General features: G+C 47.1%; 1 protein-coding gene across 1 annotated transcript in view; it reads left to right on the top strand.

Annotated features, from left to right (window-relative positions):
* The window catches only part of LOC144601114 (uncharacterized), a 552,083-nt gene that overhangs the window by 32,602 nt on the left and 504,045 nt on the right, over window positions 1-15,436 (top strand). The window contains exons 5-6 of the mRNA XM_078413066.1: window positions 5,223-5,232; window positions 10,543-11,143. Coding sequence (XP_078269192.1) covers window positions 5,223-5,232; window positions 10,543-11,143 — 611 coding nt within the window. The remainder of the gene's footprint in view (window positions 1-5,222; window positions 5,233-10,542; window positions 11,144-15,436) is intronic.

The raw sequence follows: 15,436 nt of genomic DNA, 5'->3' as shown, positions 1-15,436 counted from the left end.
GTTGCTCCCTCTCCCACCCCCGGGGGAGTTTTAAGGGGAGTTAAGGGGGGATGGAGTGGGTGAAGGGGAGGGGGGAAGGAGGGGTATAAGGGGGGATGGAGTGGGTGAAGAGGGGGAAGGGATAAGGGGGGGTTATGGGGGGAATGGAGTGTGGGAGAGGGGAAGGGGGCAGTGGGGAGTGGAGGGTGCGAGACCAATGCAGGAGTGTTTTGGGGGAGTTGAGAGGGAGGGAGTGACTGAGGGGAGGAGGGGAGGTTAAGGGGGGATGGAGTGGGTGAGTGGGGAGGGAGAGTGGTGGAGGGGAGGGTGCTGGACCAATGCAAGAGAGCTTTGGGCCCAATAAGTCCACCTTTTCTAGTAAATAATAGAGAACCATCTGGTTTGGTAATTCAAATGCCAAGAGCACAGAAGGCTGCAGAAAGCAATGGACATTGCCTGGTCCATCGCAGGTAATCATCTCCCCAACATTAAAGAGGTCTGCACAAAGTGCTCTCTGAAGAAGGCCGCTTATATCTTCAAAGGCTTGCATCTCCCTGACGTCTCATCTCACTGCTACCATTTTGAAGAAGGTTGCAGGAGACTGAGAACATTACTTAAAAGTTTCAAAAATAGCTTCTTCCCGTCAAACACCCTATGCAGCATTACCCACAATCAATACCGAACTCCTATGGTATTTGCACTACTAAGAACACTTTGGCTTAGACAATAGACAATAGGTGCAGGAGGAGGCCATTCGGCCCTTTGAGCCAGCACCGCCATTCAATGTGATCATGGCTGATCATTCTCAATCAGTACCCCGTTCCTGCCTTCTCCCCATACCCCCTGACTCCGCTATCCTTAAGAGTTCGATCTAGCTCTCTCTTGAATGCGTTCAGAGAATTGGCCTCCACTGCCTTCTGAGGCAGAGAATTCCACAGATTCACAACTCTCTGACTGAAAAAGTTTTTCCTCGTCTCAGTTCTAAATGGCCTACCCCTTATTCTTAAACTGTGGCCCCTTGTTCTGGACTCCCCCAACATTAGGAACATGTTTCCTGCATCTAACATGTCCAACCCCTTAATAATCTTATACGTTTCGATAAGATCCCCTCTCATCCTTCTAAATTCCAGTGTGTACAACCTAGTCGCTCCAGCCTTTCAACATATGACAGTCCCGCCATTCCGGGAATTAACCTAGTAAACCTACGCTGCACACCCTCATTAGCAAGAATATCCTTCCTCAAATTTGCAGACCAAAACTGCACACTGTACTCCAGGTGCGGTCTCACTAGGGCCCTGTACAACTGCAGAAGGACCTCTTTGCTCCTATACTCAACTCCCCTTGTTATGAAGGCCATCATTCCATTGGTTTTCTTCACTGCCTACTGTACCTGCATGCTTCCTTTCAGTGACTGATGCACGAGAACACCCAGATCTCGTTTTACGTCCCCTTTTCCGAACTTGACACCATTCAGATAATACTCTGCCTTCCTATTCTTACCACCAAAGTGGATAACCTCACACTTATCCACATTAAACTGCATCTGCCATGCATCCGCCCACGCACACAACCTGTCCAAGTCACCCTGCAACCTCTTAGCATCTTCCTCACAGTTCACACTACCACCCAGCTTTGTATCATCTGCAAATTTGCTAATGGTACTTTTAATCCCTTCATCCAAGTCATTAACGTATATTGTAAATAGCTGCGGTCGCAGCACCGAGCCTTGCGGTACCCCACTAGTTACTGCCTGCCATTCTGAAAGGGACCCATTTATCCCCACTCTTTGCTTTCTGTCTGTCAACCAATTTTCTATCCATGTCAGTACCCTACCCCCAATACCATGTGCTCTAATTTTGCCCACTAATCTCCTATGTGGAACCTTGTCGAAGGCTTTCTGAAAGTCAAGGTACAACACATCCACCGGCTCTCCCCTGTCAATTTTCCTACTTACATCCTCAAAGAATTCCAGAAGGTTAGTCAAGCATGATTTCCCCTTCGTGCACTATCATGGTCTGATTTACCAAAAATAAATGATCATATTTATCATATTTATTTGAGGTGCAGCAAGGAATTCCACTCCTGTCCTGTTACATATAACAATTAAACACTCTTGACTCGTTTTCCTGCTTCCCTTCTTGAATAAAGAAACAATATTTTTTAACCTCCAATCATTTGGTATCGCACCAATGGCAGATGAAGATGCAAAGCAATCTCAATCAAGGCCCAGCAATCTCTTGCCTCATATCACATTCTGGGGTAGACAATAGACAATAGGTGCAGGAGGAGGCCATTCAGCCCTTCGAGCCAGCACCACCATTCAATGTGATCATGGCTGATCATTCTCAATCAGTACCCCATTCCTGCCTTCTCCCCATACCCCCTGACGCCGCTATCTTTAAGAGCTCTATCTAGCTCTCTCTTGAATGCATTCAGAGAATTGGCCTCCACTGCCTTCTGGGGTCCATCTCATCAGCCCCTGGGGGTTTAACTAAGTGGCCAAGAACATTGGGACAGCGACCACAGTTCCATTACCTTTAAATTAGTTACAGGATCAGGTTGGTGCATGAAGTAAAGTTACAAATTGGGGCAAGGCTAACTTTGATGATATTAGAGAGGAACAGTTGAATGGAATAGGTTGTTTACGGATAAAGAGACATCCGGAAAGTAGGTGCTATATAAAGTGTGAAAGTGAGTGTTCAATGTGTGCATGGTTCTGTTAGAGTGAAGGCAGAGCCAGATTAACATAGTAGCAAAAGTGGCGTTTGCTACGGGCCCTGCACTTTTGAGGGCCCCATGCCAAATGCTCGAAATCGGCATCCCACTGAGGAGCGCTGTGTTGCATGTTCTGCTTCCCAACCGTCGAGCTTTGAATGTGTTGGCAGGGCTGCACGGACCAATGGGCAGCTGGTGCGTCATCACCCAAATGCAAACCCCGAGACACAGACCCTCAACCTCACCCCCTCCCCCCCCCCCCCCCCCACCAGGAGTGCAGTGATGCCTGAGCTCACCAGAGCACCGCTCCGGCATCTCTGGTCTGAAGAAAGGTCTCGATCCGAAACATCACCCATTCCTTCGCTCCAGAGATCCTGCTGAGTTACTCCAGCATTCTGTGTCTATCTTCCGTGTTAATCAGCATCTGCAGTTTCTTCTCACAAATAACTTCCCGACGGGCCGCGGCTGTGGACTGGGAACGTGTCTGGAGGGATTTATCATGACGCCGCGGTCTCGATGCCCCTCGGATCGCCGCGTAGAAGCCAAGGTTGGGGCCCGCCCGGGGCCTCGCGGGTAGAAGCTTGGGTCGGGTGAAGCAGCTGACGGAGCCCGCGGCTGGGGCCAGGGTCGACATCACAGAGGCGTGAAGTGGGGCGTCGACAGCGGTGAGGCCTCGGAGGCCGCAGCGGTGAAGCCTCGCGACGATGGGGCCACAGCTGCGAAGCCTCGTGGGTTGACCCCTGGCTGCCATTGGTGGAGTGAGGGTGGGGGGAAAAAGGAAGAGTCGTGTCCCGTCCCGGTGCGGGGATGTTCAGTGCGGGGATGTTCAGTATGGTGGGTAGATGGCGGCGGCTCTCCCACTGACGGCCCTCGGGGGGGCCAGAGCATGTGGCTGCGCCAATGCCGCTGGACTCTGGGCGGTGTGGAGAAGGCGCTGAGACAGCCAGGGAGAGGAAGGGGGATGGGGGAGCCCGGCCTCACCATCAGTGCTGCTGCTGCCGCCTTTCCCCCTGGCCCACCTCAAGCTCACGGTTACCCAGTCACTCCCAGGCCCTGGCTCTGGGTGCTTCCCCGAGCACCCAGGTCTGGTTCTCCCGTTGGTACGGAACCGGCAAACCCGCCCCCAAAATACAAACGCCTCATGGAGGTCCAGCAGAAGACAGGTGACGTTTCGGGTCGAGACCCTTCGGAAGGGTAGGGGGAAAAAACTGCAGATGCTGGTTTAAATCGAAGGAAGACACAAAATGCTGGAGTAACTCAGCAGGTCAGGCAGCAACTCTGGAGAGCAGGAATGGGTGAAATTTCGGGTTGAGCCCTTCTCGCTTCGGAAGGGTCTCGACTCGAAATGTCACCCATTCCTTCTCTCCCGAGATGCTAACTAACCCGCTGAGTTACTCCAGCATTTTGTGTCTACCTCCAGACACTAGGCCCAGGCGCCGCCAAACAGAGGTTGCACAGCAACCCACCTCCTGGCCCGGGCGGCAGCCATTGGTGGAGCGGGAGCGTGTGGCCGCTGGCTGGGTGAGATCATGTGGGGCTCACAGCGGTCACTTGTCCCATATTAGTGAGTGAGGAATTTGGCAACGCAAAGGCGAACGGAGCTCGTTAACAGAGTTCGGGGAGCGGGGCCGAGTGTGTTCAGGAACAGGAGCAGAGTATGTTCGCTGAACAGAGGTTGCAATCTGCCTCCCGGCCGTCATTAGTGGAGCGGGAGCACGTGGCCGCTGGTTGGATGAGGTCACGTGGGGTACGGGCAGTGACGTCACCTTGTCCCATGTTTAAGGCCCCTTTACAACATATGTTACTATGTTAAGCACTAGCTTAATCCGGCTGAGTGAATGGCAAGGTCGACAGAAGTAGGGAACACTGGATCACGAGAAATTCAGGTCAGGTAAAATAAGGAGGCATCGGTCAAGGTTAGGCAGCTGGGATCAAGTGTATTCCTCGAGGAATATGGGGAATTGAGTTTACTAAAGAAGGAGTCAGGAGGGTATAAAGTGGCCAAGAAATAACTGGCGAATACGATTAAGGAGAACCCAAAGAGCTTTTATAAGAATATATTGTCTTTTTACCTTACTAATGTCATTTTAAAACTCTTATTTATCCTTGGAATATTACTGCTGAGGTGACCTGTTGTCTTGTCAAATACATTTAATTGATCCTGAGCCAACCTACACATGACAAATAAAATGTATTATTATTATAGGGAAAAGGGATAACCAGAGAAAATTGGACTCGTCAGAAACAAAAGTAATATTCCATGTGTGGAGAAGGCACATTCCTCAATGAATATTTATCCTCTGTTTATATCGTGGAGAAAGACATGAAGACTGAGCTTGGGAAAGTTAATGACAATGACTTGAAGACAGTCCCTATTATAGATGAGGAGGTGCTGGGGTAATGAAGGTATGTAAGACCTGTGACAGTACGTAAATTTCCCAGGCATGATCAAATCTATCCAAGAATACTGTGGAAAGCTAGAGAAGAATTTGCCTGAGCCCTGCCTGAGATATGTGAGTCATCGTCAGACATACATAGGTGAGGTGCCAGAAGACTGGAGCATGGCTGCTGATGTGCCTCGATTTAAGCAGAGCTGCAAAAAAGTTGTCCCAAATTTGATTAAGTTTCTTGAAGAAAGAACCAAGAAGACTGATGAGGGCAGGGTCGCAGACATAGGATTTCAGCAAAACCTTTGTTAGGTTCTGCATTGTTTGCTGCTCTGGAAGATCACATAGGCTCCAGGAAGAGGATAGCTAACAGGAACAATTACAGAGCTTAACAGACTTTTGGACAAGCACATAGGTGAGGAAGGTTATTTTACAATTAACCCTAATATGGTTAATTGTAAAATAGTTTAGTGCAGAGATATAGCATGGAAACAGGCCCTTTCGCAAACCGGGCCCACGCCGACCATCCATCACCTGAATATTAGTTCTCTGCTATCCCAATTTTGCATCTTACACACTGGGGGAAAATTAGAGAAGCCAATTAATCTACACACCTGCACATCTTTGCAATGTGGGAGGAAACCAGGGAAAACACATGCAGTCACAGGGAGAACTACACACAAATCGCACCCATAGTCAGGATTGGTCCCAAGTCTCTGGCACTGTGAGGTAGCAACTCTCTCACTGTGCCCTGTGTATCTCAGTAAATTGCCCAATAGTGTTATGTTTTATACCATTATGTTTTATACATCTTCCATTTCCTTTATTAAGAAATGCTAGCATTTTTCAGTTATTTGTGGAATTTCTTGTTTCCTTTTTTGTGCAATTTCTTCATTCGCCTTCACCTGCCTCTAGCTGTTGCCACACTTTCTCTCCATCTGCCTTGTTCACTCTCCACACTTATGCCACTCTTTGATCTGCCCAAAACTGGTTGGTCTCCCAGTTCAACGAGACATCAATGAGAGAATGTTGCCGACTGGCCAATTCCAAACTGCAGAAGTAGGTGCTATGGGATGCATTAAAGCTTGGTGCAGCCAATGCAAATGCTATATAGGGAAGGACCAGTCGAGGGCCTTCTGTTGCTGAACATTGAGGGGAAGAGACAGGTGAGGACACCCCACATACAAGCGAAGGGCTAGCACCGCTGTGGCCCCTATAAGTATATTGTACAAATGCAGGTGCTAACACTACTGAGTATGACATTATCAGATACCTTTACAGGTAAAGTCTGTAATAATGTACTAAGAGATTTTGCATGGTTTTTGTATTCTAAATATTTTTTATTGTGGATAAAAATAACTTGAAATTTGAAAAAAATCTCAGCTCTTAATCTCAACTTTGTCTTTCTTCCACATCTACTTTCCCCTTAATGTCAGCTAGACAAAGAAAATTGTGATCAACTTCAGGAAGTGGAGCAGTACATCTACCCCAGTATACACTGAAGGAAAGTTCCAAGGAGTAAATATCACCAGCAACTTGTCCTGTAAGAGCCATATCGATCCCTGGGATGGCGGAACTTTCATATGAGGAAAGACTGGATAGACTGGGCTTGTACCCGCTGGAATTTAGAAGACTGAGGGGGGATCTTATAGAAACATATAAAATTCTTAAGGGGTTGGAGAGGCTAGATGCGGGAAGATTGTTCCCGATGTTGGGGGAGTCCAGAACCAGGGGTCACAGCTTAAGGATAAGGGGGAAGTCTTTTAGGACCGAGATGAGAAAACATTTCTTCACACAGAGAGTGGTGAGTCTGTGGAATTCTCTGCCACAGAAGGTAGTTGAGGCCAGTTCATTGGCTATATTTAAGAGGGAGTTAGATGTGGCCCTTTTTGCTAAAGGGATCAGGGGGTATGGAGAGAAGGCAGGTACAGGCTACTGAGCTGGATGATCAGCCATGATCATATTGAATGGCGGTGCAGGCTCGAAGGGCCGAATGGCCTACTCCTGCACCTATTTTCTATGTTTCTATGTTTCTATATCAAAACAATGGCCCAGAAAGCACGCCAACGTCTCTGTTTTCTTTGAAGGCTGAAGAAGTTCAGCATGTCTCCAACAACTCTCATCAACTTCCACAGATGCACCATAGAAAACATTATCAGGATCTATCATAGTATGATTTCGGAACAGCTCCATCCAAGACTGCAAGAAATTGTAGACAATCGCAGATGCAAACCAACCTCCCTTCCATTGACTCCATCAACACTTCACGCTGCCTCGGTAAGGTCATCAGCATAATCAAGAATGAGTCTCACCCCAGACACTCCCACTTCTCCCCTCTCCCATCAGGCAAGAGAACACATACCTCCAAATTCAGGGATAGTTTCTTCCCAGCTGTTATCAGGCAACTGAGCCATCCTATCACCATCTGAACCATCTTATCGGCCCTGACTTTCCATCTACATCATTGACCCTCGCTCGGACTAACTTTAATTGGACTTTATCTTATACTACCTTATTCCCTTTATCCTGTCTCTATACACTGTGGATGGTTTGATTGTAATCATGTATAGTCTTTCCGCTGACCTGAACGCTCGCAACAAAAAAGCTTTCCAATGTACCTCGGTGCATGTGGCAATAATAAACGAAACTAACAAACTAAACTCAACTCTGCCCCTTTAGTCCTCACTTTTTCACCCACACCCTTTCACACAGTAGTTCTCGGCTGCTGTGATAAAAAGCATTCCTCTTATCGTCACTTTCTTCCCCGCTGTCCATTTTCTTTCTCTCCTTCGTCCACACCTTGCCAAGCGCTGTTTCTCTTTCTAACATGTTTTTTTGTCCCTTTCACCGTCTCCACTTTCTGCCTTTTTCTTTTTCTCGCTCCTTAATTTATCTGACGACAAACCATACCCAGAACTCTCGTCTCTTTTTTTTCTCTCTCCCTGGGATTGCGCTCCTTTCCATCCCTCTGGTGCCTCTGATCGACGAGTGTTTCCCCTCTTTTCGGATCTGATTGGTAGGGATGTTGTGAGGCGGATCTAATGTGAGCCACACGGAGCCCGGCCCCGCCAAGCGGATGTCCTGCCTCCGATTGTCCGGCCCCAAAGCGACGAGGAGGTGAGTTGATGCTGTAGTCCGTCTCACCTCCTCACCCGGTGACTTCTTAATGATTCCTCCCCTCCACCCCATCACCAGCTCCCTGTCTACTGACCCGAAATCACCACATCCACATTTCGGAATTCCCACTCTAAGCAAAGCACCAGCATCATCTTTCCTTGCACAGTCCCAATGACCCGTCCCCTCCACAAACATCACCCGCAACCCCAGGCATAGCTCTGCAATCTAATCTCTGCGCACCGCCCCAGTTCTTAGACCCCCCCCCCCCCCCCCATCTCTGCCCTACACTCTCTCGCCATCCCACTCACTATCCATCCCTTTGTCTGCGCTCTTTCCCTTGTCTCTGTCCCGCTCCCACCCCTCTTTGCCAGCTGTTTCTCCCCTCCCTCGGTCCTGCTCTCTTTGTGCCACTCTTGTTCCCACTCTCTCTCTCCCCTCTTTTGGTCCCACCACTCTCTGTGTGAAAAAACTTGCTTTGCACATCTCCTTTAAACTTTCGCCTTCTGTCCTTAAGCCATTGGTCATTGGTCAAAAACAAAAAGGATGCATGAGACAGGTATAGGCAGTTGGGATCAAGTGCATCCCTGGAGGAATTTCAAAAACTAAGGAGTAAACTGAAAAAGGAGATCAGAAGGGCAAAAAGGGGCCAGGAGATAGCGCTGGCGGGTGGCATTAAGGACAATCCCAAAAGATTTTATAAATACATGGGGGGGAAAGGGTAACTCGGGAGAGAGTGGGATCTCTCAGGGATCAAAACGGTCATCTCTGTGTGGAGCCACAGGAGATGGGCAAGGTCCTCCATGAGTATTTCACCTCTGTATTTACCAAGGAGAAAGACAGTAGGACGAAGGAGCTAGGGGGAGTCAATAGAAGTGTCTTGAGAGCAGTCAATGTTCCCGTTGAAGAAGTACTGATCTTCAGGTGCGTACCGGTGATTTCAACAGCGTAGTTGGAAAGTTACGAGAGAGTATTCTGTGGGATAGATTATGCAGGCATTTGGATGGGCAGAGGCTGATTAGGGATATTCAGCATGGTTTTGTACATGGGAGATCGTGTCTCACAAATCTGATTGATTTTTTTGGAAGACGTGACCAAAAAGGTCGATGAGGGCAGAACTGTAGATGTTGTGCACAAGGACCAACACAGTAAATGGTAGGCCTCTGGGGAGTGTTGTAAAGCAGAGGGATCAAGGAGTGCAGGTGCATTGTTCCTTGAAGGTCAAGTCGCAGGTAGATAAGGTGGTCAAAAAGGCTTTTGGCACATTGGCCTTCATCATTCAGAGTATTGAGTATAGAAGTTGCGAGGTCATGTTGCAGTTGTATAAGACATTGGTGAGACCCCATTTAGAATATTGTGTTGAGTACTGAGCACCATGTTATAGGAAATATATTGGCAAGCTTGAAAGGGTTCAGAAAAGATTAACGAGGATGTTGCCAGGACTAGAGGGTGTGTGCTATAGGGAGAGCTTGAGTAGGCTGGGTCTCTATTACTTGGAGCGCAGGAGGATGAGGGTTATCTTATAGAGGTGTACAAAATCATGCGAGGAATAGATCGGGTAGAGTCTCATACCCTGAGTAGGGGAATCGAGGACCAGAGGACATAGGTTCAAGGTGAAGTGGAAAAGATTTAATAGGAATCTGAGGAGTAACATTTTCACACAAAGGGGTGTTGGATGTATGGAGCAAGTGGCTTGGGGAGGTAGTTGAGGCTGGGACTATCCCATCATTCAAGAAACCATTGGACAGGTACATGGATAGGACAAGTTTGAAGGGATATGGACCAGGGGTACGCAGGTGGGACTAGTGTAGGTGGGACATGTTGGCCGATGTGGGCGAGTTGAGCCGAAGGGCCTGTTTCCACACCGTATCACTCTATGACTCTATGCCCACTTTGACATTTCTAACCAAAGTAAAACTTTCTGACTGCGTCCCCGATCTATGCCTCTCATAATTTTATACACTTTTATCATATCTACACTGAACCTTCTACGCTCTAAAGAAAACAATCCAAGTTTGTCACACTCTGCCTTCTGTCTACTTTTCCCTCACTCTACCCATCTTTAACCCACTTCTTCCTCTACCAGTGACCTCCCTTTATAATAGCTCCTATGAATCAGAGCATTTCATAGCCTGGTCTCCCTTGGTAACATTTGGCAAATTATTTTGATGATTCTCCATATTACTTCTACCCCAGGGTTTTGCAAATTGATGCCTTATTGCCTGGTTTCTTTCTTTATACAAGACTTTGCAAATGAGCGTCACTTTGAGGTCTGACTGTCACTTCGTTCGTCAGGATCAGATTTGTACCGACCTTGGAACATGGCAGATAAAGCCATTGCTTTCAGCGGTGAGAAGCCGTACACGTGCTCAATCTGCGACTGCGCCTTCAGCCGATCATCCAACCTGGCGATACACATGCGCAGCCACACGGGACAACAGCCGTACAAGTGCAAGGACTGTGGGAAGGGATTCAACTACCCATCCGAACTGGAGACCCACCGGCGTAGTCACACCGGCGAGAGGCTCTTCAGCTGCTCCGTGTGCGGAAAGGGGTTCACCCGTTCATCCCACCTGCTGACGCACAGGCCCGTTCACACCGGGGAGAGGCCCTTCACCTGCTCCGTGTGCGGGAAGGGATTCACCCAGTCCTCCCACCTCCTGACGCACCAGCACATACACACCGGCGAGAGGCCGTTCCGATGCTCCGTTTGCGGCAAGGGATTCACCCAGATGTCCAACCAGCTGAGGCATCAGCGGGTCCATGCGGGGGAGAGGCCGTTCACCTGCTCTGCCTGCGGCAAGAGATTCACTCAGTCGTCCACCCTGCTGAGACACCAGCGCACTCACACCGGGGAGAGACCCTTCACATGCTCCGTGTGCGGCAAAGGATTTACACGGTCCTCCCACCTACTGACGCACCAACGCGTTCACGCTGAGGAGAAGCCGGTCAAATGCCCGACATCTCGGTCTGGGAGCATCTTTGGATCTGGGAGTTCTGACGCCGAGGCCATTTCCCAGTACTTTATAGCAGCTCCTGGAGTCTGGAGTGAATGGGACAGGAGGCCTATGATCTGGGAGCATTGCGGCGGGCGCATCTTGGAATCCGAGAGCACGAAAGGTGACCCTGGGATTGGACCGCACTGGGAGGGAGAGCATTGGATCTGGGAGCACTGGGGATGGTCCAAGAATACAGGAGCACTGGAAGGAGACTCCAGGTGATTGTGAGAACAGGAGTGGGAATTGTTGAAAATTCTGGCTGTGCAGGAGAACTAACTACTGGCAGCAGCCGGGAGACCATCAAGCACGTCCCAAAACCTTGCTGCCACATGTTGACCAAATATCACTCGCCTGCTGTCTCTTTCCTGTCATTACCTCCGCAGGGCCATTCAAATGGCAGAGTAGACTCGATGGACCGAACAGCTTAATTTTGCTCCTGCATCTTATTTGGTCAGCTGCCTGTGTCCCCATCCATTCACATCCCCTCACAGCTCATATTTATCACAGATCTTCCCTTCCAATTTACTCAGTCATGGAGTCGCACTGCATAGAAACAGGCCATTCGGCCTGCCTCTTCCATTCCAACCTTCTTGCCCATTTACACCAATCCCATCAGACTACTATCTCATCCCATGCTCCTTAGTTGTTTAAACCCTTTCCACAACTTTGTGAATATCCACAAAGATGACCTCATCAAGTATTCGGAGATTCATTTAAGCATGAGAAGTGCATTGCAGCTGGATTTTCATGAACATTAAATTCTCCAGTTTTAGATAACCTCTATCAAACATCCCCTCTCCTTTACATTTCTGCCCCACAACCCCCGTATAACCCCACCCTCCTCCCCGGTGCCCTTCCTGGACTCCCACCTGTTTTTCCCCACTCCCTCCCCTCCTTCTACATTACTTCTTCTGGCTTCACAGATCTTTAATCTTGCCTCACAACTTCTACTTTTAACTCTGGCCTGTGTTCCAACCATCTGCCTACCAAACCCTCCCTCACCTGCGTCCATCAATTACCAGTCAGACTTTGTCCTGCCTCTCCTCCCTTCCAGCTTCCTTCTTACCCCTACAATCAGTCTGAAGAAAGGTCTCAACCTGAAAAGTCACCTATTCCTGTTCTTCAGAGATGCTGCCTGACCTACTGAGATAGTCAGGTTGATAGTCAAGACTAGTTGAGACTTGAGTCTGAATAAAGGTCTCGACCCGAAACATCACCCATTCCTTCTCTCCAAGATGCTGCCCGACCTGCTGAGTTACTCCAGCATTTTGTGATACCTTTGCTGAGATACTCCGGTACTTTCTGTCCTTCCTTATCATGTCAGTTGAGTTTACTGTCATATTCACAACTATGGTGAAGTACATGGACAACAGAATACTTGCTTGCAGCGTCATCACTGCGTATCAACTTAAACAATGCACAGAAGCATCGAGGGATTATGGGGAGAAGGCAGGCACAGGTTACTGATTGTAGATGATCAGCCATGATCACAATGAATGGCGGTGCTGGCTCGAAGGGCCAAATGACCTCCTCCTGCACCTACTTTCTATGTTTCTAATTATACACATATTACACAGAATTTTCTACTGGAAAGCGAAAAGACAAAGACTGCATAGCAAACAAGACATCAGTGCACAACACAGTTAGAAAACAAGTCCATGGTAGCGCAATACGTGTTACATTGCTGAGGTGGAATTAGGGTTGTGTAGGTCAGTTCAAGATGCTATTAGATGTAGGAAAGTATATAGTGGTGTACAATCTCAGCCTTCTGTACATCCTGCCTGATGGGATCCACCAGTCCATACCGGTACGTTGATGTGGTTTTGTGGCTCTCTATAAATAACGTTTGAATTCGCAGGGTTGAGGTGTCACATAAGAGGCCAGTTTGCAAAGCCCATCCCTTGTTGGCTGCATTTTGGAAAGTGGAATTATCACTGGCCCCTCACCAGGCAGCTGAGTCATACCTGCATTGGGATTGTTTAATCTTCACTCAGTAATGGTATGGATGAAAACTTGGAGGAAAACTTGGGTTGCCATGTGCTTGCTTGTAGTTGTCTTTTCTGGGTGGTTAAGAGGGCAGTTGTGGATGGTGCTGTTGAACAATTCATGCTGACTTGTTAGTGCATCCTAAAGAATGGTGCTGCTGCTCACTTTATTTTGATTTGCAGTTAAATCTTAAACTTGTAGGTTAGTGCACAGCATGAAAATATGCTCCTCAGTCCAACAACTCCACACCAACTATCAAATTACTCATACTCACTAATCCTATTTTATTATTTTCACATTTCCATAAACTCCCCCTCAAAGTACTACTATCGAGTCATAATCATAGAGCTATAGAGCATGGAAACAGGCTATATATCACAACTTGTCCATGCTGGACAATTTGTCGAAATGAGCCCATTTCATAGAGCAGCTTAAGTTCTTCTGTCGTGATAACTTCAATATCACTTCCACAGGGCAATACCCACATTTCTCAGAATGCTACCCACCATTAGATTTAACTTCGGAGCCATATTTAATGTCCTAGAACATTAGACCTGAAGGTTTCAAATATTTTTGAAATCCAAGACAGTTTAGCTGTTTTTTCTTGAAGATAAATAGTTTTAACTGAGTCAAGTTAAAAAAGCTAAGACCTTTGCTATGATCAACACAGGCAGCAGACAGCGAGGAGCTCAATCAAGTTTCATTTTCCTGTTCGTTTAAATCACTTGTAGAAACAAAACCTTATTTGCACAATTCAAAACAATCTTAGTTTTATCTTGAGATTTTACGAAAAGAATGTAGAGGTGTTGAAAATTACTGCTGTTCAATGACTGTACGAGATTTAATATTTTAAATGTGTAACTTAATTAAAATAAAGATACTGTGTGAAAGTTCAATGCTCAATTTGTTTTCAAGTTATTTGGATGAAGAAGCAAGTCATCATGGTTTTCAGAAATGGAAATCATTTTTGCAATGTTACTGGAATTAAATGAGGATATAACAACGAAGGTAGATAAAGATGTGTATTTGGACTTCCAGAAGATATCCAATAAAATGCCCCATGAGGACGATTGCAGAAAGCAGAAGCACATCGGATTGGAGGCAGTGCCTTGTACAAATGGGGGAAAGGCTAACTATCAAAAATCAAAACATCTTGAAAGATGGGTCATTTTAGGATTTGCACCCACTTATTAGTCGGGTACCACAGGGATCATTACTGGGGTCTCACTATTTACACTCTGTGTTAAAGATTGATGGAAGGGACTGAGTGTACTGCAGCCAAATTTGTTGCTGATGAAAATGTATGTGGTTAACAATTATGACATAGAGCCTGCAAAGTGAGTGGGGAAGATGTTGGCACATGGAATACACTCCAGCATAATTGTAGGTTATTAATATATATATATATATATATATATATTTTTTAAAAATGTTATTATTTAAACATAGAAACTGCTAAATGCTGCGATACAAACTGAAGTCCCAATGAGTGAAACACGGAACTTGCAGCCAGTGGCACAGCACAGTCGCGCATGTAGAGTTGTTATTTTATAGTGCCAGAGACCCGGGTTCAATCCTGACTATATGTGCTGTCTGTACGGAGTTTGTACGTTCTTGCTGTGACTGCTCCGATTTACTCCCTAATTGGCTTTGGTAAGTTGTAAAAAAATTGTCCATAGTGTGTTGGATAGTGCTAGTGTACAGGTGATCACTGGTCGGCACAGACTTGCTGGACCATAGGGCCTGTTGCTGTGCTGTATCTCTAAAGTCTAAAGTTCACAGTCATAGCATGTAATTAGGAAGAGCAGTGTAAGGAACAGAAATTCAAAAGGGTTGGTGCAATTTAGCAGAATATTGATGAGACTAGACACGGAGAACCGTGCATAGTTTTGTTCTCTATATTTAAGGAAGGATGCGCTTGCAATGGAGGTAGTGCAGAGAAGATAAATCAGGTTGATTCCAGGAGTTTGGGCAGGTTCAGTTACTGCTACCTTGCTGGAGTACTGTGTGCAGTTTTGGTCTCCAAATTTGAGGAAGGATATTCTTGCTATTGAGGGCGTGCAGCATAGGTTCACTAGGTTAATTCCCGGAATGGCGGGACTGTCGTATGTTGAAAGGCTGGAGCAATTAGGCTTGTATACACTGGAATTTAGAAGGATGAGGGGGGATCTTATTGAAACATATAAGATAATTAGGAGATTGGACACATTAGAGGCAGGAAACATGTTCCCAATGTTGGGGGAGTCCAGAACAAGG

This window comes from Rhinoraja longicauda, chromosome 16, assembly GCF_053455715.1.
Source record: "Rhinoraja longicauda isolate Sanriku21f chromosome 16, sRhiLon1.1, whole genome shotgun sequence".
Classification (NCBI taxonomy): Eukaryota; Metazoa; Chordata; class Chondrichthyes; order Rajiformes; family Arhynchobatidae; genus Rhinoraja; species Rhinoraja longicauda.
The sequence above is the reverse complement of the archived record's forward strand: the minus strand, read 5'-3'. Positions and strand labels throughout refer to the sequence as shown.